Source organism: Phascolarctos cinereus, unplaced genomic scaffold (assembly GCF_003287225.1).
Source record: "Phascolarctos cinereus isolate Bilbo 61053 unplaced genomic scaffold, phaCin_HiC Scaffold_8;HRSCAF=390, whole genome shotgun sequence".
Lineage (NCBI taxonomy): Eukaryota > Metazoa > Chordata > Mammalia > Diprotodontia > Phascolarctidae > Phascolarctos > Phascolarctos cinereus.
In genome coordinates this window covers 31,246,752-31,271,150 of record NW_027556291.1, presented here as the reverse complement: position 1 = coordinate 31,271,150, position 24,399 = coordinate 31,246,752, and the positions used below count along the sequence as shown (strand labels likewise).

Below are 24,399 nucleotides of genomic sequence, written 5' to 3'. Positions count from 1 at the left end.
GATTATAAATATTGAATTGGTAGAGTGACAGTGAATTGTTTTGCTTTATCTCTTTTCATTGTAACTCTTCATGTATTAAAGAATTATTTGAAATGTGTAGATGTAGAAGGAAATTTTTGTAATAGAGGTACAACCTGAAAGTACTTAATTTTGCTTTGTAGAAAATTCAGTTATTCAGGAAGTAAAGAAGTAACACTTAACATACTAAAGGGATCTTCACAAATCTTACCTCCTCTCCCCCACCCCCAAACAAACAAACAATTTCTCTTTATCCTTCTCGTGGAGATTTTTGGCTTCTGGTGATTATAGAGAAAAGTATGTCCTGAATAAAACTGTGTATGTAACCTCATGCTTTCTCCATGTTCCTGTTTTCTCTCTGTTGATCACATCGTGTGAAAAATGTCCAGTGTGGAGTCAGAAGACACGAGTTCAGATTACGTCTCTGACACTTGCCATGTATTTGTAGGCAATTCACTTCACTCCTTGAAGCCTCAGTTTCCTCACCTTGGGCTAAGCCACCTTGCAGGGAGGCTGTCAGTACTCCAACATGGAGACTTTTCCTTATTATTATGTGACAAAATTAGATTTGCTTCAAGAGTTGAAAAAACCTGTTAGTATCATTGTTATGCCTCCCAGAGGAACGACTTTGCTGGTGGGACATGTGGCTTCAGGGATAAGAATATCAGCTGTTCATATCTGTCCAGATGCAAGCCTAGTTTATAAGGATAAGTATATGGCTCTGTGTGCTTAGACTCAAGAAAGAGTGGAGTGTCTTCCTTTCTAAGAGGGTCCTTCAAAGACCAAGGAAGATATCATTAACAACACCAAAGAGGAGGTGTGTGTGTGTTTGTTTTCCTTGAGATTAGAGTTCACAGATATACACACAGGTGGTAGCTGGGTGGGCAGAATGAACAACAGTCTGCTCTGTACTACAGTTCATCAACAGGTATGTTATCTCATCATTTTGGATACTCTCCAAGGTACTGGTACAACCCATCCTTTCACATCTGGTGTGACTCCTATGCACATCCTCTTATAAATCTTCCATTAGGTGAGGGCAGGGGCAAGGGAAAGGCTCCACCCAGTATTTTGGAAGCCATCTTTTCATTCTTAACATTCTGTGAGTACCAGTGTGGGACTCAATCTGACTATCTGTTACTTCTCACTCCCACTCCATGACTTACCTCCTTTGACCAGTCATAAATCTCTTTGTTGATATTCTTTCTAGTTTTTCATGCCAAGTCATCTTTACAGATATGCTCCTGCCTTCCTGTATGGCTCTCCATTGCCCTTTGGGTGACCGCACCATTTTGACTCTTTGCAAAACATGGCCTTCTCCGATTGCCAGCATGGTTCTGTAACATTGGCTTTTGTTTCCAGAAGAAGGGTGGAATCATAGATAGTTTCCCAAGTTCAATTCAGCCTGTTCTCTTCTGTTCATTTCTAAGCACTTCTTCCCCCTGTGTCAGTTGTTACCTGACGTTAGTCTTTTTTTTCTGAACAATAATAATTGCTAGCATTTATGTAGTGTTTTAAGGTTTGCTAAGTGCTTTGCCAATATTAACTCATTTTATTCTCACAACAACCCAGGGTGGTTGTTTATTATCCCATTTTGCAATGAAGAAACTAAGGCAGAGAGAGTTTAAGTGATTTACCCAGTGTCATACTACTACTAAGTGTCTGAGGCCACATTTATCTCTTTATCTACTATGCCACTTAGCTGACTGGAGAACATGACCCAGCAAGCTGTGTGTGTGTGTGTGTGTGTGTGTGTGTGTGTGTGTGTGTGTGTGTGTGCGCGTGCACGCGCACGTGTGCGTGCACACATGCAAGCGCATGCAGCATGCATGTGTGGGTGTGGGGGAGACGTTATGAGTGTGATCTGAACCTGCGATTGCTTTTTCCCCCCATATTAGGAGATGACTTACACCTGGCCTCCACCTCTTACTGCAATTCAAACTCCAGGAAAAGCAGAACAGAGTAAATTTTCCAATTCAGGCAAGGTCAGTGGTTTTGTTTTTCTTTTTCTTTTTTTTCTTTCTCATTATATTTTTAAATTTTAGAATTAATTTGTTTTTATAACTCCATGAAAACTAGATTCTCTAGTCCAGTGGTATCAGACTCAAATAGAAGTGGAGACCACCAATCCATACATAAGGATCCCTGTGGGCCACACATTGACTTTGTTTTAAACTATAATATTATCAGTGTTTTGTTTTCTTTTTTTTTGTTAAGTATTTCTTAATTACATTTTAGTCTGGTTAGGGCTACACTTAGGGTGTTGCGTGTTTGCCCATTGACCATGGATTTGACACCTCTGCTTTAGTCCACTAGGGGTGGTAATAATAATAGTAACTGAGGTGAGGGAAAGAAATAGAAACTGAACCTATAATTTCATTTCTCTATGAGACATGAAGAAACTCCCTCTACCAGAGGGAATCTGTGCTGCCTCTACAACGTTTATAGTCCTAAGAAAGTTGCCTAAAGTAATGGGAGGTTAAGTGACTTGCCCAGGGTTATGCAGCTAGAACTGAGTCAGAGGTAGGCCTTGTGCCCAGGCCCTCTGGCTTCAATGTCAGTTCTCTATCCATTCTCTCATATGACCACTCATAAATTGAAATAATCACTTAGGAGGAATTAGCATGGATCTTTTTCATACCTGTATCTCCTATGAGTCATCCTGCCGAGAATTAAAAAAACAAAACAGTTCTTCATTTTTTAGTGGATACTTGTTACCACCTGTAAACTCCCTGGCCTACATCTCCTCTCCCATCAAGCCATGCAGGTATCTCTCCGTTGACTGACCAAACATTCCTTGAGTGTTTATTGGTTACAAAACTCTCTACTAAGGAAAATAAATTTTGGATAAGGCTTGGCTACTGCCCTTATAGAGCTTACAACCTAATTTGGGGCTTAGATACAAATAATGATGGCTATTATACACAAAATCACATGGTAAATGTGATTTTGGAAAATGTGGTTAAAAAAAAAAAGACAATTTCAAAAGCTAAAGACTCTATGAGGTCCAAGATGGGAAAGATCCATGCTTGCTATAAAGGCTTCATGGAGGAGGTGGCAGTTGCGACGACTTTTAAAGTCCGGGTAGCAATTGATCAGGTTGAGGGCTGAGGTGACAGCAATGTGAGCACAGAAAGCATTGAGGTCATGTGGAACATGTAATATTGAATACGGCTGGGAAAGGGAGGTGGCATCACATTTTAAAGGGTCTTCAGTGGAAGCCAACTAGAGACTTTTTAGACAGATTACTCTGTGTGAGAAAGATTGTTCTGACAGCACCACAAAGGCCAGATTAGTAATGGGAAAGAGTAGATGGCAGTTGGCTTCTAATGGGTCTAGTGCACTGGACTAGGTGTCCAGTGGTGCCCATAGGAACAGAAAGATGGAGGCAAATGCTAGACATGGTGTGAAAGTGGAATTGATCAGAACTCATTCCGTCATTTTTCAGTAGTGTCCAAATCTTTGTGATTCTGTTTAGGGTTTTCTTGACATAGATTCTGGAGTGGTTTACCATTTCCTTCTCCAGTTCATTTTATAGTTGAGGAAACTGAGGCCAACAGGGTCAAGTCACTAGCCCAGGGTCACATGGCTAATAAGTGTATGATGTCAGATTTAAACTCAGGAAGAGAAGTCTTCCTGACTCCAGGCCCAGCACTCTGTGCACCACGGCACTCCCTAGCTGCCCTACATCCCATAGGAGAGGGAAGAATAAAAGATAACTTTAAGCATCACCCTCCTCTCAATCACTGTCTTCCATCTCCACTGATATAGTGAATTTAAAAAGAAGGGCAGATTGATTTAGACTCAGGAGTGGCAAAATAGTCACTTGTATTACAGTTCAACCAATAGCATTGGCAAGGCTGAACCTCCAGCAGGCAAAAGCGTTGCCTGAATAGGCCACAGGCTTGTCTTTGGGGCTGCGTTGACACTTGTAGCCAGAGCATGATGATCAGGGAGTAGCCACGTCCTCCACCCCTGGCCTTGCCTTTCTCTTTCTGCCTTCTGCTTTGCTCATGGCTCATCAGCTTCCTCACTAAAGGGAATAGAGGAAGAAATGGAAGCAAAGCCTGTCCTCTGAGGTGCTGGGAGCGGCTCTGCTGCTTCCTCATTAGGCACTGATTTTAGCTGGGCCGCACATGTGTTTAGATCTTGTTTGCAAATCTCAATTTCTGCATTTACAAATGTATGCACTATTGAAATGGAGCTGTGTAAAAAATGCTCAAGGATCATTTCTGCCAGTTCTATGGGATGGCAAATCTGTGAAATCATCGATCTGCGGCCACAACAAAGGGACCTTAGAGATCATTTGGTCCAACTCCCTTATTTTACAGAGGAAGAAATTGAGGTCCAGGGAGGGGAAGAGCCTTGTGTATGTTTAATGATGTTTTTTTATTCATCATCAGAGTGTTAATTACCACTGAGACCTGGGCCCTTTGGCTTATGCCTTATTTACCTACATATTTACCTACTTAATTACTCTGACCATGATGATGACTACTATGAATAAATACTATCTGTAATAATAACTAGTATTTTTTAGCATTGTAAGGTTTGAAAAGTGTGTTGCAAATATTATCTCATTTGATCCTAACAATAATTCTGGGAGGTAAGTGCTATCATTATCCTCATTTTACAGATGAGAAAACTGAGACAAAGCAAGGTCAAAGTGACCTTGCACTGTCACTTAGTGGCTATGGTTGGATTTAAACTTACATGTTCTTGACTCTAAGACTGGAACCCTATCCGCTTGTGCTACCAACCGTTCCTTCTGTAAGAATATTCTCCTAGCCACCATGCAGACTCTGAGGGCTCAGGTGGATTTAGACTACAATTCAGTACTGATTGCTGATTGCCTTTAATGACCGAGTTCTTATCCTTCACAACAGAAGTATAAGCAGGACTCTTGTTAATGGAGTGGCTAATAATGATTTCCTTTTTAACAGCATCAGCCAAACCTTATCCTAAATAGCAATATCAACACACTTTTTTTGGTATTGTTTAATTAATGCATGTATTTTCTGTATTCTTTATTGTAGGACCTCCAACTTTCGACCTCAGGATACAGTGCACAAAGTAGGTCTTTTTTCTTATTCCCTCTTCCTCCTCTCACACCTCTTCCCCCTGCTACCAAACCTGGGATGAGAAATTAAGCCTCCTGGGATACCTCAGATCAATTCCTTTTTAAATTATACATTCTCTAATGTGGAACGCTGTAGAGCTAAACAGAATTAGATAGGCTGAAAGTTGGGGGCCTGGTTGGATTTGGACCATTTGAAATTATGAAGTGGTCATTCTTTTGTTCTATGTTTCAGAGTGGAGTGATGCAGAGATCAAAGTGTCAACCAAACCACCTGTGCCACAGAAGTCGTAAGTACTTTTTTTGTTTGTTTTTTGTTTGGTTTTTTGTTTTGTTTTTGGCTAGGCAATGGGGTTAAGTGACTTGCTCAGGGTCACACAGCTAGTAAGTGTTATGTGTCTGAGGCCGGATTTGAACTCAGCTCCTCCTGAATCCAGGGCCGGTACTCTATCCACTGTGCCACCTAGCTGCCCCAAGTACCCTTACTTTTGAAGCTTACTACATTAGCTATTTTTGTAGGCAATTATAGACCTGTAGTAGCAGCTTCATCTTGTTCCTCTCCATTATTGATGAGGAAGTATATATCTCTGCTCATTGGAACATTGTTCCTGTTCAGAAATAAAATGTGTGTTCCTTTCAGAGACTGGTAAGGGTAACAGTGATTGAAATCCCCAATCCTTGCAGGCTAGATCATTCCCTAGGATGCCAGGGCAGCTGGTGTTGCCAGACGGTTGCATGAAACAGTGGTACTAACTGGTTGTTCCACTACAGGTTTGTACTTTTCAACTGGTTGTGTGGGTCTCATATAGATGTAGCCAGAAACTTTACCCCATATGATATGCAACAAAAAACCAAAACCTAAACAGTGACCAGGACCCTCCATGAAAAAGAAGGCCCCACTTCCATGCCACCAGACACTCAGGTCAGCATGGTCAATGTTAGTTAAATGTATGGCAGGATTACAAAGGGAGAAAGCTTTACAGCTTGCAGACAAGGGCCAGATTTAGCATGCCAGGGCTCAAAATCAAATATTAGAATATAGGTAAATTAACCTAGTTAACCAGCAACCTTACTGTTCATGACTCTTTTAGCAACTGTGTATTAAAAGGCCAACAAAAATGGAGAATGATGGAATGAAATATTAAGTGACACCCTACTGGAATTCAGAAACCCTCATTTTGCAGCTCCCTTCAAGCTAGCTGCATTTCTCATTCATGTTATGATTGGCCAAGGATGTGGAGATAAAAAAAAAAATCCTATTTAGCCCTGTAGTGTATATAGTGTAATATCTATTTTCCTAAAACCTTGCCAAGGAATTGTTTTTCTCACGATGGTCTACTTTCCTACAAAGAAAAGAGCAAAGTCCCCTTTTCAGTGTGAGCTACTGGCAGATGTATGATAATTTCCACAAAGAACTAGTTGATGCCATATGGAAAGGCTAGTGGCTGTGCTCGATATAAATGGTTATTAGAAATGACTCTGAAAGGAACTGAGATGCTGAGCCCTTATATATATAAAAATATATATATATATATATAATATACACACATATATACATATATGTGTATATATATATACACATATATATGTGTGTGTGTATATTATATATATATATCTGAAAAGTTTGGGAATATGTCCCTGTTTCTAAATTTTTAACTGATTCAAAGCTTACATTAAGTACTTTCTCTGGTAAAAACAATAATAATAATAAAAGTTACTACACCCTAAAATGATTTTATTCTGAAAGGAAGTATATTTGGATTCCTCTATGAAAAATGTTTTGGTGAGCATATCATAAAATACAATATTTCACTAGTTTATAACCAGCAGTAATAGACTTGTCAATTGTGGTTTATAGTTATAAACTGAATTTCCAAAGAACATCACTCCACAGCTCAGTGGTATAAGTGCAATTAATGGGACCAAAACTCTCTGCAGGAAGCCTGATATAAAACAGCAGACACTGAGTCCATTTTATGAAGCACTTGCTCTCAGCTAGGTGGCTAGATCTAAAGTCCTAGTGCTATCAATCAGATCTTGGCCAAAATGAGCCACCTTCTTCTGGGGAGTGATGGATTTTCCACAGGATAGATTGGTCGCCATAAAGTGACTGATCTAGAGCTCCCAAATTATGATTGGCTAAGATTTCTCCTCATTTTCTAACGGAGGAGTTGTCCAGGCAGCTTCCCAGACTCTCCCTTTGGCAGGGTAGGCACCATTTCTCCATGGCACATAAACATGGACTCTTCCTGATCTCAGGTGTATCGAGCACAGCAGCAGCAGCAGCAGCAAGATAAGCCCAGTTCCAAGAGGAGCTTCTCGTGAGACCCTAGCCAACCTAGGACGCATGCACCTCAGAAAGGGGAATCATGTATTATCTTGTTCAGTATTATCCCTTAATTCCTAAGATTCTTTAGACGTTTTCCTTAATGTAGCTTGCCACCACTAGTTGACAGAAAGCAGATCTGTCCTTCTGAATAGGATTGTTTATGAGGACTAGGCCCACAGCCTTCAGGTTTTCAAAGCGTTTCTCTGTGTCCTGTGTGAAAGCAGTTTCTGGAGCTTCCTTATACTCTTCAGCAATTGCTTGCATCTCCTGTCCTCACTGGCCGCTGAGCTCCACTGGAGTGTCCTTGTGTGGCTCTGCACTGTATCTCTCTGCTCTGCTCCATGCTGCTATCTTCAGGGATCATCTTTCAGGACCGTCTGTCCATCTCAATTAATTCTGCTGGAACAGTGGTCTCCAAACTTTTTTGGTCACGTAAAAAAAAAAATTAAGAGTCTACCCCCAATATGTATTTGTCATTATATTCATGTACTCTTCCACTAATGATTGTATGCATGATCAAACTTACTTGAAAATATAAAAGGATGAGACCAACATAAAATGATAGTTGATCCTACAGTCAGTAGAGTTTTTTCATGGTTTTTCAATATGGCAGGGGCCTAGTCAGACCTGCATTTTTGGAAAATCATTTTGGCAGATGTGAGAAAGATACTGTTGGCATTGGCTATATTAGTGAAGATACTTGAGGCTGGGAGACAAATTAGGGGACTGGATAGCCTTAATCCAGGCAAGAGGTACCAAGGGCCTAGCTATGTGAGAGGACAAGAAAACTGGATAAGAGGACATTCTAGAAAAAGAAACAAGATTTGGCAACGAATCACATACGTGGCATGAAAGAAAGAGATGTCCACAGTAACACCAAGGCTGCAAACTCATGTGACAGGAAAGATGGTGGCTACACTTAACAGAAATAAGGATATTTGGAGGAGAGGTAGATTGAGGGGGGAAAGATAATATAAAGAGGTTTGTGATGTAGCTCTTTCTCATATGGGTGCCTGTCATAGCTACAAAGGGAACATCTGAGGAGGGGAAGAAGAATTTCCTAGTTTCCCAGTGGTACTTGCCCAGCTTGCTGTTGTAGGTGCCACAACAGTGGTCTCTGAGGAGCCAACATGAGTCTCAGAAAGGAAGAGATTGAGAACATGCATATGAGAGTGCAGGGATGGAGTAAGGGAGTGTTGGGGGGCTAAAGATAAACATGGGACATTGGAAACAAGCCTGAGGATTGGCTATCACAGGAGAGCAGGTTATGACCTATATTCCAACTCACACTGTTTGATCATGACCCCCCCCTTAGGGTCACGCCAGAGCTACTTGGAGGTCATCCTTTGTGACCCCACTTAGTAGACCACTATGCTATAGCATCCTGGCTAGACCCTTTCCCTGATAAGGGCAAGGTTCTTTAGTCCAAGCTGCCACAACCATTTAATAGAAAAGAAATGTGGTATCTTCAGGCTGAGATAAGGTCTTTCCTTTTTAACAACCTGTGATTGGGTGTAAGCCAAAACCTTCTGTTATATATAACTGCCTAATCTAGAATTTCTATAGTTTCTCATACTCACAATACCTTCTCTAGTTTTAGTAGCCACTGAGTTTAACTAGAAGAAAAGGTAGGTTAAGGAGTCAAGGTCAGGATTCTTTACCAAAAAAAATTAATTCTTGTCTTTATTAGTAGTAAAATATGAGTATTTTGGTGCTCTATTTTGGCCAGCAAAAACCTCAGACTTCTCACACAAACTACTAGGATATTAAATGTTCAGCTGTTAACCTTCCCTGTTGAATGAGCAGTGTGTGTTCACATTGCGTTGCTCATTGTTGGTGAGTTTGGAGGTTTGATCCTGTAAGAGGACAATTTAGCATTGCTTAAGCACAGCCTCATTTCTCCTAGTTTGAATTGTTAGCTTGCTATGAGGCGCACTAAGTGGGAGCAGATAAGGCACAACCAATTTCACTGCGAAAGATTTTCTGTCAACATCCATGAATTTGAGGGCACCCAGTCAACCCTTCACTAAGATTTGTGTTCTGTCATTACCAATGAGACTATGCCAGCTTCCAACATGCATGTCTTCTGTTCCATTCGGTTGTTAGTATCTGGCTACTGTCCAGCTGGAAGGTACCCAAAACTGTTTTTCTGCAGTATATCCTGTATTCTAACCCCTGCTGGAGAGAATGATTGGGTCATTTCTGTAAAAGCTCAGGAGGATATAGTCAGATTGCAAGTTTTTCCTGGTTATAAAACCATTTCCTCTACTTAGTGGAGCAAACTTGAGGTTGAAAGGGGCCCAGTGGTGGACTTAGAAGTGTCATCGGGAATGTTGACCATACATAGCCAATCAGATTTTCTCTGCTGGTAGGAGATGGCACAGAGAAGCTGCATACTGTCTGTGTAGAAAGTAGGGCTGAGCAAATGCTGTCAACCAAAAGATAACAAAACCTGCAGGAATTCTGACCAAATTAGCAAGTGCTTTATACAGAAGCACACTTCTGTGGACGTGTCATGCTTATGGAGACTTCAATTGTATTCTATGAAGTTATTAACCATAGGTGCAGCTCTTTTCAAAGATAAAGGCAAAATATGAATGAATGGACTAATAATCTAGACATGACACCATCGCAGAAAGCCCATCTTAGGCAAGAGGAACAAGCAGAGTTACAAACAATAGTTAGCCTGCTATATTCAATCCCCCCATTCCTCCCTCCCCTCCAAAAAAAACCCCTTCACTCATTCCCAAGCATTAAATTCAAATATAATATTTTAAAGGTATTTCTCTTTAATTTTATATGATCTAAAATTCATAAAGTTTGCTGCATGTAGAAGAACAAAATAAAATCCAATTAGTTGTAGTGATTTTTATGATTGAGAGCAATTTTAACAGAGAGTAAAACTTGAAAGAGAATATCTTTAGCTAAATAGTATCAGGCCTCAATATTTACAAATTTCAGGTGATTATATTTTTAATACATTTGTAAAGGTCATCATGTTTAGCTGCATTTTACAGTTGACAGTAGTGAAGGAAACAGCATAAATTGCTTCCCCAGGGTTGCAGTCTATTGCTCAGAAGAATTGGACCTGGGAATGAAAGCTTTGCTCCATTCACTTTACCTGGGGTCATCTTAATAGCATATAAGCAAGGGCCTATTATTTTCAGATTGCACCACAGGACCCCAGCTTAGAGTTGAATCTCAGAGAATCAAATAGATTCATTGTTTTGGGCTCCATCCAATTCAGCCACCTGTATACAGAGAGCAAGATTAGCAGCAAGAATTCTTGAGTTCCCAGATCCTCCCTTGGTCCCATGTATGCATCTTGTATTTAGGAGAGCTTTAAAGCCAGTTAAAATTGTTTGGCATGTAAATAAAATTGAGTTATTTCTAGTCGTGTTGCTAATCAGTAATAAAAGAGAGAAAAAATTCAAGCTGTTTTCAGGTAGTCACACTGGCTACAAGGAGATCTTTATGTCTTTCCTTGGATGGATTTAGAATATTATGTATTTAGTAAGGAAAAAGAAATTAAACCAGATTGAATACCACACACATACACTTTCCCCCAGAAATCCCTAGGTTTTACAGTTTGAAAGGAAGAGAAATCACACACATCAAGCTCTTCCAAACCTCCATGAAAGGAGATGTTTGATCTGTTTATCAGAAGTCGAATAAGGACTGAAGTGATGCTGACATCTATATAGTAATGTAGCTGATGTTTGAGATTTGCAAAGAGCTTTACAAATGTGATTGCATTTGAGCCTCTCAACAATCCTGAAGAAGTAGCAGCTGAGGAAACTGAGGCTTTAAGAAGTAAAGTGACTTGCCCAGAGAGTCAGGCAGCCAGTTTAGGAATTGAAACTCTGATGGCTCTGGAGCTCCAAGTCCCATTCTTTCTCCACTATCTCACACTGCTTCTTTGACTATGTAATATGATAGCAACCAAATAAGTCTGGATTAAGTCTGCTCTTAAGGAAGTGGGAAACATTACTGTTCAGTGTGGTGTCCTTTAAATCCAAATTCCTTGTGCCTCAGGAATGACGATGGCTTTTCTTTGAATGGTGCCAGTTTTTGAGCAAAGAAAATTCTGAGAGCTCTGGACGGGGACTTGCACGTACGTACTAGGCATCTCAGATTCCGCCAATTGTTCACAAGTATTTCATAGCTTTTTTTTGGAAGTTTTCCATTGTGTCAGAGAGAGCCACCTGGGAGCACAGAAAACAAAATTTGGCAGCCTTATCAAGCTGTGAATTAAAGGTAATTCACAGTTTGAGATGCATCAGCATGAGGTCTTTATGAAGAGTAATCAGACATCAAATAGATTTTACATTGAGGCTTGGATATGGGGTAATGTGACAAGCAAAGTTGGTCTGCAGAATGTTCATGTCAGAAAGCAGTGATGTCTTTGAGCCCTTGAAAAGAATAGTTAGTTAAAAAAAAAAAAACAGGGATCACTAGGTGTTGAGTTGTGATTTTTAGTTTAATTATACCAGTCAAAAATACAGACATTTGTGCTCAGCTAGCTTAAAGAAAAACAATATCTCTTTGCTCCTGGGCTTGAGTAACTCATAGTTTTTGAATATTCTGGATAGACTTAAAGATTGCTCTGGAATTGCCTTGTTCCCAACTGACGCATTTCAACATTCTTTTGAGCTGGAATAGTCTGTTGTTTCTTCTGCTTCCCCATGCAACCCCAACCTCCAACCAATGTCTGCTCTTGCCAAATTCCATCAGTATGGAATAGAACCCTGAGAGTGTTAGGCAGATGCCAGTTATAGTTTTTGTTTTGTTATCCTCGTTGATTTATAGATGCTGTACATGTGTATCCTGGGCAATAGTGTCAGTCTAATACAGGGATAATTCTCTTCATACCACTTTGAATGTCATGGGATTATAGATGAAAGATGTTAAAATTGGAAGGGCCTCCAAGTAGTTTGGTCTAATAATAATAATTGCTATTATTATATTAAACATATGATAATTATGATAAAATGGTAAAAGGGCAATTTTTATATTAGATATAATAATTATCACTAATGGTAGAAATTGGGCACTATATCACTACAGGCTGTAAAAAAATTTAGCACCTACCAAATGCCTAGCAAGACATCACCTGGCAGCTGGAATTATATATTAGAAGCTTGCTAAATTTCAAAGAATGACACATGGCAAATAATCATACTACAAATTCATTACTCGAAAATACTGGAGAACTCAAGCAATATATTGTATTAGAACTAGACTATCATCACAGACCAAATTGTGGCCCACAACTGCCCAGACAAAACACTGATCCATAAAACCATAAGAACAATATTTGTAATAGATGTCACGATATCAAACATTCACAATCTCTAAGCTACCTGGAACAAAAAGCTTTGAGATTATAAAGATCTAGCAGAAATAAAAATCATGGTAAATATTAATATTTAAAGAAAAGGCACTAAATGCCGCAGCATCTAAGAACTTACAGGAACAGTAAATAAAATTATAGGAAGAAATAGAAAAAATCTATAATAGTGTGGGACCTCATTGTGCCCCTTTTTGAAACTAAAAAAATTAACAAAGAATAAACTGGGAAAAAGATACCAAATTGAATAAGGTTTTAAAAATATTAGATACATTAGATTTCTCACAATTATTCAATGGAAATAAAAAGGAACATGCCTATTTCTCAGATAAATATGGCAGCTTTACTATGTGCTAGTGCAAAAAAAAAACCCCTCATAAACAAATGCAGTAAAACAGAGCTATTAAACACATGCTTTCCTGACCCAATGACCATGATACAATATCATATCAATAAATGACATCGAAGAAGAGATTCTAACTTATATAGAGACTAAATAATTTATTCACTAAGAATACATAGGTCAAAGAACACATCATAGAAATAATTGATAATTTCATGAATTAAAATGACAATGAGACAATATACTAGAACTTTTAGGATACAGCCAAAGCAGTTCTTAGGGGACATATCTCTTTAAATACTTTCATTCACAGTAGGGACAAAGTATTGAGCATGCAACAACAACAAAAACAAGAAAAGCAACAATCAAAAAACCCCAACTAAATACAAATTTAGCAGTTCTGAAAATCAAAGAAAAAAATTTTTTAAAAAGCAAAATTTTGAAAAGTGAATTGATAAAATGAGTAGATTTTTAGGAAAAACTAATAAAATAACAAACTGCTAGCTAATTTGTTTGGGTTTTTTTTTTTTGAGTCAAAAACCAAATTTCCCAAAATCAAAAGTGAGACAGGAGAATTCACAACAAAGAAGAGGAAACAAAAGAGGTTATTAGAAGATATTTTTCCTAATTAAATGCCAACAAAATGTGATGATATGGATCAACTTTTACAATAATAAAAATACATAAAGTACCAAGATTAACAAATCCAATCTTATGTACATTATTTGCAAAAATAGAAAAAGAGGAAACCCTATCAAACTTCTTCATTGAGACAAATTAAGACAGCTGATTAGCTAAACTGTGGAGAGATAAAGTAGAGAACAAAAAATACAGTCCAATATTTCTAATGAATAGCAATGCAAAAACACAGAATAAAGTATTAACAAAGAGGTTCAGCTACATATTAAAAATATTTTATACTCTGACCAGGTTGGATATATTTGAGAAATACAGGGTTCATCTGAAATTAGGAAAGCTACAAACAAAACAGACTTAGTAATAATAAAAACAACATAGTTATACCAGTACATGAAGAAAATATTTTTGACAAAATACAACATTCATGTAAAAAACATTTAAAGCATAGGAATAAAAGAACCTTTCCTTAATATGATCAACAATGCCTAACTAAAACCATAGCTAGCATTAGCTTTAATAGAAAATGCTAGCTGTGTTTCCAATAAGATCATCAAGGATGTCCATTGTCACCACTATTGATATCATTCTAGCAGTGCTAGCTATAGCAGTAAGATAAGAAATGAAATTATAGCTTTTTGCAGATAATATGATGGGTTACATAGAGAAACTTAAAGATTCAACTAAAACTAATTGAAACAATTGACAACTTTGGTAAAGTAGCAAGATATAAGATCCCCCTCTTCCCCCTCCACACACAAATTACAAACACAAAGGGGGTAGATGGAAAATGAGTGGGGGCAGTTCCAAGGGTCTAGGCTGCTGTGGAAGAAGTGAAAAATATAGGAGAGTATGGCCTGGGCATCTCATGAATTGGTGGTTTGTGCCAGAAATACACCATTCAGAAGAGATGGTCACAGGACCTCTGTATAAAGAGAATTATAATGCCTGAAGACAGGTGGCTGGACCAGCTGACCTCTTGAGATCTTGTCCTGCCTGATGATCTATGATTCCATAAGTTGCAGGCTTTGATGGATTTAGAGCTAGAAATGCATCACAGAGCCAGTTTACCACCGTATTGGCCTTTTTTTAGGAGATAGTGCTCATGATAGTCAAACATCCTCCAAATGAGAGAACTGTGGAAAATGTAAATGCTGCAGCCCTTATGGTAAAAAAGGTTCCCCAGGCAGACATAGTCGATTTTGATAATGTGTACAAGCAACTCTGGATTATCTGTAATATGGGGAAAGAATGATAAAGAAGAACAATAGTATCCAAACAAAAAGTAACCACAAATTCACTAAGCTTTGATTTAAGAAGCAGTATGTTTTCAGTATATACTTTAAGCCTTGATTGTGTTTTTTTCTTTAATTCAAACTTTTTCATTGGTGGAGGTAACTCCCAGTGTGGAAATTCTCTTCACCTGTCCAGCTCGGCAATTCTTCTGTAGTCTTCTAACTTAAAGAGAATCACCTATCACACAGCTAATAAGTAAAAAGAGTCAGGAATTCATCCCAAATTTTCCTAACTACAAGGCCAGCCTACTGTCTGCTGTGATATAATAGACCATGCCAAGCTTCCTCTCATGTGTTTTTCTTGTTCTTTTAAAATTGGTATAGGTCCCTTGTGCACAGCTGAGCTAAGGAGCCTGACAGAAGAGGGGACCTAGTCACATGCTACATGGTGGGGTTAAACCAATCAGGGATTTAGACATTGGCTATGACTTTATCCACCTGTAAAAAATTTAAGAATTAACTAGAACTGAAATCAAGGAGTACTTACTAGATGAAGGCCCAGCCCATCTTTTCTTTTCCAAAATTAGCTCATTTGCATTGTAAGATAATGCCATTCATATTGAGAAAGGGACATTTTCCTATTTAAATCCATATAGGATTAGGTCAGATTTTTAAGAAAGTGATGAGAAGAAAATGGCCAATGGACCGTGAGCCTTTTTTGTTCCTAAGTGTCTAATAAAGTGGTATACTTAATTCCAAGGCTTGTCACCATTTTACAAGAGGGTAGACTCATGGGAAAGAAAATAAAATGGAATAAATCCCAGCATAATACAGTGGACTTGGAATGAGAGGACTTGAATTCAAATCCCAGCTGCTACTTACTAATTCTGTGGCTTTGAACAAATCTCTTTACCTCTCCCTGGGCCTCAGGTTCCCTCTCTGTCAACTGAGGAATTTGAATTCAATTTGAATTTCAAATTTGAAATCTGTGATATATAATACAAATATATTACAGAAGAAAATTATATAATTTGCATGATAATGTTGAGAATGAAGAAAGCAGGGTGAAACAACACTCCAAATAGTGTTTTGGTGAGAGATGAACCAAATGATTAACTCCCACAGCTTTCCAGGAAGAAGACGATTTAGTGAATGTTTTAGTTCAAAGGGTCATTCTTTCCTCATTGGGAATTCCCAAGCAGTTCTGGACACTAACTCAATATCCCAAACACAGGCACATGCCACCCAGGCTTACCCACACACTATGCACATTCCGCATCCCAGGAGGTCTGGGAGACTGGAAAGCACATTTCTTTTCCTTGGTTTTTGCCCCAACTTAAACAGTTAAAGAGAAATGTGAAGGCACACACAAATCCTAGCTTTCTCAGCTGTCCCTGTATGAGAGAATGGAATTTGGGGTTAGGGCTGACCTTTTTGCTCAGCTCCTTTCTTGTGCTTTTGATTCAGAGACTGAAGAAGAACGGAAACTGGTGACCTGTCCTGACCTTTAGCACTGGATTAAAATTCCAAGTTGCTCCCATGGCAACAGGGGCTTGAAAATTAGATCCTTACAGCAGCCCTAAGAAATTCAGAAGGGCAGTGGGCTGCTGCACTGGACTCTGAAAAAAAGATTACTTATAATGATTGGCAACAGCCTCAGAATTGAAATAATCTCCCTCTGCCTCTATTAAGATGGCAGAACATAGGCAAAAAGATGATAGTTTTATACCAGTGTATTTCTATCTATAGGGAGGCCCCTCTAGTCTTTCTTGACTTGGAAAATCTCCTATGATTTCAAGCAAAGCATTTAAACTGCCTGGAATTCTGATCAGCTATGGTGCAATTTATAATCTTCCAAGGAGAATGTGCTGACCAGTGCAGCAGAGGGCCAAGTTGCCAAATTCAGCCAAGCTTAGGAAATGGACTGCTGAAGGCCTAAAGCAGACCAGCCATTGTGGGCCCAGGGGCCAAATTGTGACCACACTGAAATTCCAGGTTAGATGACATTACCATTGCACCTTTGCCAATGAGGCACTTGACTCCTAGTATCCAAGCAATGCTCTGCTCATGACCCAGACAGAAGACACGCAGATCAAGAGATGTCCATTGCTGGCCTCACCAATCTCCTAAGAGCCACTTCTAGCCAAGAAGAACGATGGATCACCAGAGGAGGGCAGGGTATCATTGGGTCATAGAATTGGAACTGGAAGGAACCCTAGAGAGATCATCATGTCCAAACCTCTCATTTCACAGAAGAATCTGAGGCCCAGAGAAGTTAAGTGATTAACGTGAGTTCACACAGGTACTAAGTGACAGAGCCTGAATTCAAATCCCCACATCCTCTGCCTCCAGGTCTATTCCTTCTACTTCCCTCTCCTCTCTGATGAAATGAAATGAAAAGTAGTCCATCCTCTCACCTTTCTTAAGAGTGAATGACTGAGAGGCAACTAGGTGGCACAGGGCACTGACCCTGGAGTCAGGTGGACCTGAGTTCAAATCTGGCCTCAGACACTTGACGGTTACTAGCTGTGTGACCCTGGGCAAGTCACTTAACCCCAACTGCCTTGCAAAAAAACAAAACAAAAAACAAGAGTGGATGACTGACACTAGACTTTTTAGGGATCCCTCCCCTTTCCCCCAGGCACTTACTCCTTATGCCTTCCTTTGGCCACTGTAGTGTCAGGCCCCCAAAAAGAAGCAAAATAATCCTGGGAGCAAGATGAGCCCAAAAGAGAAAGTTGGGCATACTAGTCATCAGTTAGTTCCAATATGCAGATAAATAACATTGAATTATTCTAATAACTGACATGTAGGTGTTCTCTTTTCAGATAAATAGGGCCAAATCCTTTATCACATGCTTACCCTCCTGAAGTCTTCTCTTACCCAAAGGTAGTCAGTTGAATGCAAAGATATATGGTTGAACATTTACAGAATGATCAACATCATTATGGGAAATAAATATGGTAATGATTTGCTTATATAACTCATTTCTGATACTGGATGTTCACTACCATTTTCTGTGCCTAAATAGTCACTTGAGTCTCTGGCTTTAGTTATGTTCAAACTTGACTATGAAGCCCTTTGAGTCAGGAGCTTGGTTTTGCCTAGAGGGGAAGTAAAGAACATTTAAATAGGCTTAAAAATCAGAATGAAATCTCCAAAGACACACTTTTATAGAACACACTGTATATCAAAATATATAAGCACATAGTTTTAACAATGGCTTAGAAAACACATTACTGATAGTGAACTATGAAAAATAATCCACCAAGGTGCCATTTCCCTAACTCATAAGCACTGAGTTAAGAGACTATTGCCATAAAAGAGGTATGCGCCACTAAAAAATATTTGTTTTGTTAGATTATTTCTTTTTAAGCCCAACAGACTCATCTTTTTTCCCCCTTCCTTGCTGGAAAATTGCACTTTGAGGAATTTAGTTAAGAGGCATGCTAAGTGAAGATATAGTCACAACTGTAGACATCCAAAATAGAGGTCTAAACTCTGGGTAGAGGGTGGCCCTCATTCTTAATGACTGATTCAGAGTGTTATAACCTGATTTTACCAACAATATTTAGCTCGGATGAAATCAAGGTTTTAAAACATGTTAAATAATTTAAAAAGAATACCCAAATACCTATATTGTTTTCTAATGATAATATATACGTATACACATATGTGTGTGTGTGTGTGTGTGTGTGTGTGTGTGTGTGTGTGTGTGTGTGTATATATATATATATATATATATGTCTAGTTTTGAGTGTGTATGTATGTTGTACTGTAGTTACTCCTCTACTTTTCTCCTCTTTGGGTTTTCATAATACCAATCTCTCTTGGTGCTCCTCGTACCTGTCTGATTGTTCCCTATCAGTCTCCTTTGTGGCTTCTTCATCCATATCTCTGGATTATCCCAACACTCTGTTCTGGACTCTCTTCTCTTGGATGGGTTTTGTCTCCATGAAGGAAAACCTTCCTAAGGATTATAGTAGTCCAGGGGCAGCTAGGTGGTGAAGTGGATAGAGCTCTGGCTTTGGAGTCAGGAGGACCTGAGTTCAAATATGATCTCAGACACTTGACACTTACTAGCTGTGTGACCTTGAGCAAGTCATTTAACCCCAATTGCCTCACCAAAAAAAAAAAAAAAGAGGATTATAGTAGTCCAGAAGTAAAATGGACTGCCTTTGGCAGCTTCTGATTTCTCCTCACTGCTGATCTTCAAACACGGGTTGGCTGGCTACTTGCAGGGGCTCTTATAGAAGGAATCCTTCATATATGGCTTATCCTTAGTGGCCTCTGGAGTCCCTTCTGCCTCTGTCAACTATAATGTTACCTGCAACTTCTGCTTGAGGTTGTTTTGGGGATCAGATGATATAATAATTGTAAAGTACTTTAGTACAGTGAGTGGAACCTAATAAGCGCTATATATGTGTCAGATATTATTGTCATTATCATTATTATTATTACTAACTCTGTGATCCTGGGCAAGTCACTTAACCTCTGCTTCAGTTTCTTCAACTGTAAAATGGGGATAGTAACAGCACCTACCTCTTAGGGGTATCTTGAGGATCAGATGACATGATATTTGTAAAGTACTTTGTAAACCATAAAGTGCTGCGTCAATGCTAGGTGTCGCTGCTGGGCCAAATAGTTGTCTGAGGATTTTTCACTGCATTGCTTTGACAGAAACTTTTCAATCTCAACTAAGGCAAATTGATTCTTGAAATCATGTTTCTTACCTTCAGGCTTTTATTTTTTAATCCTAGGAAAATACATGTTTCATCGGCTTTGCTGGTTGGGGGTAGCCACTTGGGGCTTGGGTCGGGAGGGGCTGTCTGGGTTGGACAAAGAGTTTCCAGTTAAGTATTGTTAAAACACTTCCACCTTTTTATTCAGTGGTTTAAAGTGATAGCTTGGCTTGATTCTGTCAGTGTAATTGGGGAAGGGATTACCAATTAGCAAGCCAGTTCTTAAGAATAGAATCTTAGCAGTACATGTAACTGTAGTTACAAATAGAATGTCAAGAAACAAAATAAATAAACCAAACCAATCACACCCACTTTGCCATGGCCAGAAAGCAAAATGAAAATGAGAGGGTTTTTAACGGATCAGATACAGACTAGCTGATCTAGGGGAAGGTGATAGATGTATTGGAGATGACCAGCTGATTACAGTGATGCGAGATACAGTCAGGTGCTCAGCCCAGATTCCACGCCCATCTTGGGGAGTGGGGGTGGGGAGCGATGACCATGTGACCATGGGCAAATTACTTCACCTTCCAGAAGCTCAGTTTCCTCATCTGTAAAATTGTTATAATAATACTTATACTACCTTTTTTTTTTCACAAGATTGGTCAGGAATAAAACACTGCACCTTCAGGCACTGTGTAAGTGTAAGGTGGGGTTTTTATAAGGGGTTCCCCCTTCTTTAAGGAAACCTAATTTACACACATTTAAACTTTAAAAATAGAATCAGCAGCTCTCAGAGCAGAAAGAGATCCTCTAAACCATCTAGTTTTCCTTCCCTTCCTTTTACAGAAGAGGAATGAGGCACAGCGCGAGGGAGGGACACCCATGCTCCTACCAATAAGGGACTGATTTTTCTCTTTATAAGAAATTTCCACTTTATACCATGTCTGGCCACTGGTTTCCTTTCAATGGCAAGGCTACCTGACATTTAATATACAAGATGTCCCCAAAGTTTTAATGCAGTTTTGAATTATTAAAGCTTAAATATTTTGTGGTTTACCAATAAGTAAATAAATTTGCACCCAGTTTTTCAGAAAGGCTCCTATCATATAAAGTAAGCTTCACTTACATAGCATATAAGGATAAAGATTTGTTTTTTTTTTAATGCATTCAAAGTGTACAGTTTCCTCCTCATTAATGTTCATTATTTATAGCATATCAGCTTCCAGTAACATGACTTGAGGTAGAGATGCCACAGGCTGCCTCTGAGGTAGCTCAGCTAATGCTCATTCATAATTAGCAAAATGCTATATTTCAACAGCAGTCAATCAAACGTGGCCTTGTTCTTGTTCTCCTGGGAAGCAAATCTTTCAGTCTCTCCTAGTCCCTTCACTTTGCATGGTAGACCAATGGATTTCATGCTACAACATTAAAGCAGCAGTAATGTCTAACATTGCCCATGGAACACAGTACTTGGGCTGCCCAAGAGTACTCATTTTGAAAGCATCCTTGCAGAGCATTTTGGAAAGCACTACAGTAGCCACGTGGAGATTGCAATGAGGCCCAGATGTGAACTGTGTAGCAAATTGGGGGGGGGTACCATTTGGGATCTATGTAATCAAACCTTAATACAGAAAACTGACCCCCCACACACACTTTGTCTAGTATTTGAAATAAGACACTCAATTCTTAAAATATTAATTTGCTCAGCTACTCAAAAGTACTACATACTTACTGTGTATTTTTTTGAAAGTTCCACACCAAGTGATATGGTAGAAATAGCAATGGATTAGGAAGCAAGATGCTGGTGTTTTAGTCCCAGATGGGTGTCTAATTAGGTATATGAGTTTGGGTAAGCTACTTCATCACTCACTGAGCCTCAGTTTCCTCCTCTGTAAAACGAAGAGGGTTGCACTCAATAAACACTAAAATCCCTGTCTATGATCTAAGGAATACCATTTTCAGTAATCCAAGTAATCTATTTTTGCGAAGATCCAGCTAAATATTAAGCTAAATATAATTCCTTATACTTTGGAGGTATCTTTTCTGAGAACATGAACATACATACCCCTGGTATGAAAGCACTAGCTCATATAACACCCCCCCCCATAACATATAACTAAGGGCTAGGAACTGGCCCTGTAATTTCACAAATACTGGGTATTCCACGGTGAGATCAGTCCCTCTGTCAATGAAAGGTGGCAACGTCGCTTCAGTTTAGGGTCTTCAAGAGCTTCCTAGTGCATTAAGAGGTTTAGTGACTTCCCCCAAGTTCACAGGACCAGTACATGTCAAAGGTCATTCTGACTCTGAGACTAGCTCACTATCCCCTTCCCCGTACTAACTCTTTTGTTGTTTTTTGTTGAGTCATTTTAGTTGTGTCCAACTTTCTATGACCCCATTTGGGATGTTCCTTGGCAGAGATACTAGAGTGGTTTGCCATTTCCTTCTCCAGCTCATTTTACATTTGGGGAAACTGAGGCCAACAGGGTAAAGTGAGTTAGCCAGTGTCTGAGGCCAGATTTGAACTCACAAAGATGAGTCTTCCTGGCTGTAGGCCTGGCACTCTATCTGTTGTACCACCCAGCTGCCTCTATAAGTTGGCTGAAAATTCAGTACATATCTATGTTTTCTTGACTCCTTTTGAAAAATGTGACAGATCTGTCTTTTAAATAATATATTAAAATTATTTCTAATATAACTTTCTATAACAAATCAATCTTTTGTTTAAATGAAAAAAGAATTCATTTCTATGTTTATTTGTAGCCCTTAGGTAGAAATAGGAAAGATGGAACTCTATGTTATAGAGTAATTATTTATCTCATAGATCCTAGTCATTTAAAATAGAATACATATTTTCTATGTGCTCCTTAAATTCACTGGAGAGCCGGTGCTATCCTAAATGATAACTGAGCCACTTTCTCCCCTTATTTTGCTACCTCACACTGACCATGATGCCTTTGACACTGTAGACTTGTCTATCCTGTGCAACTCTCATTGGAGCATTAAAATTTTAAATCAGAACCAAGTACATTTTCCTTCATTTATATTAACATTTCACATGCCATGGTTTTGGGAACTGTTATCCAGATAGGTTATTTTGTTCTCTAGTTCTAATTGCATGTGTAGATACCACCTTAATGTCTAACTAGAGTTTAGCAGGAATATGCACATTAGAATTTACCTAGACCAGGGGTGGGGAACCTGTGGCCTTGAGGCCGCAGGTGGCTTTCTAGATTTGTTTTGTAAAATTTGGATTCAGTCAAAAGGCCGTATTTAAGGATCTAGAAGGCCACATGTAGCCTCGAGGCTGCAGGTTCCTCATCCCCGATCTAGACATACCCCCCTCTACTACCACCCACCCACTCCTTTCTCAGTCTTATCAAAGCATCTTCTATCTTCCACACAAGTCTGTAATACACTTTTTCCTTTGGGCAGCTTTGTAAGATTACCAGCAGTTTTGTTGAAAGCAGATGGTCTCCCATATTACAGTACTGAAAGTATGAGCAGTATTCTGAGATCCATCAGCATTGACCAGAAAGGCTTCTTTTTAGAAGAGTCAGTTTTTTATTTATCTTTTTATTTACTTTTAGTACTGCTTAGGTAGAGAGCATGAGTCTTATCCTTCTAATACCTTCAGAGCCTATTTCTCTCCCAAGTTATCACAAATGTAGTTATGAAGTTAACTCTCACCCTCCATCCTTTAGAGAAAAAAATTATGTTTAATCTCAAATTACCTTTCCTTTGCTGCCCACCCCACTTCCTTGACTCCCCCACATGAAATACAAACTCATTTTAATGTTAGCCTGAAAATAAATTTCTTGGAAAAAGATCTCCAGTGATTTGTCTATGCCCCTGTTCTTATCAATACTTGGCTTCAAGAATCAAAATAATTTGCGAATAGCATGCTTATCAGATTTATGTGAAACTGGGAGGAATAGTGAATACATTGGAGAGAGTGTTCAGATCCTAAAGCAGGGGTTGGGAACCTGCAGCCTCAAGTCCACATGTGGCCCTCTAGGTCCTCAAAAGCAACCCTTTGAGTGAATCCATACTTCACAGAACAAATCCCCTTAATAAAAAGATTTGTTCTGTAAAACTTGGACTCAGTCCAAAGGCCATACCTGAGGACCTAGAGGGCCACATGTGGCCTTGAGGCTGCAGGTTCCCCACCTCTGTCCTAAAGGATTTCAGGACAAGGAGTTGACACTAGTAAGATGAAATTTAATAGAGATTGTTGTAAAGTCCTGCACTTAGGTTCAGAAAATCAACCTTAAAAGGATAGGAGGGGAGAGATATAACTAGAAAGCTTGTCATATGAAAAAGGCCTGTGGCTTTTAGTGGACTCCAAATTTAAAAGGAGGCATCACTGTGACATTTCAACCCAAATAGCTAACAATATCTCAGGCTGCATTAATAAAAGCATAGTGTCCAGGATGACAAAGGAGATCATTCCACTGTACTTTGCCCTGGTCACATGATCTGGAATATCATGTCCAACTCTATAAACCACATTCTAAGAAAGTATTACCAACCTGTTAAGTACTTCCAGAAGAGTTTGTCTGAGATGGTAATAAGACTTGAAGATATCCTCTGCAATTTTCACTTGAATGAACTGGGACAATTTAAACTGGAGAAAAGATGTTGTGATGACATGATCATTGCCTTGAAGCATTTGAAGGACCATTGCATGGAAGAGGGATTAAACGCTCTCTTAAGCTGGAGGGTA

General features: G+C 39.1%; 1 protein-coding gene across 6 annotated transcripts in view; it reads left to right on the top strand.

Moving 5' to 3' along the window:
* AFF2 (ALF transcription elongation factor 2) overlaps positions 1 to 24,399 on the top strand; it is a 499,551-nt gene that overhangs the window by 359,360 nt on the left and 115,792 nt on the right. For 4 of the 6 annotated variants that reach the window (XR_002322059.2, XM_020974795.2, XM_020974798.2 and 1 more), the window contains 3 exons: positions 1,917 to 2,003; positions 5,055 to 5,091; positions 5,331 to 5,385. Coding sequence is in view for 5 of the 6 variants with exons in the window: in XM_020974795.2 (XP_020830454.1) it covers positions 1,917 to 2,003; positions 5,055 to 5,091; positions 5,331 to 5,385 (179 nt within the window). In the remaining variant the exon portion in view is untranslated. The remainder of the gene's footprint in view (positions 1 to 1,916; positions 2,004 to 5,054; positions 5,092 to 5,330; positions 5,386 to 24,399) is intronic. The other 2 variants (XM_078147880.1, XM_020974797.2) reach the window with 1 other exon arrangement.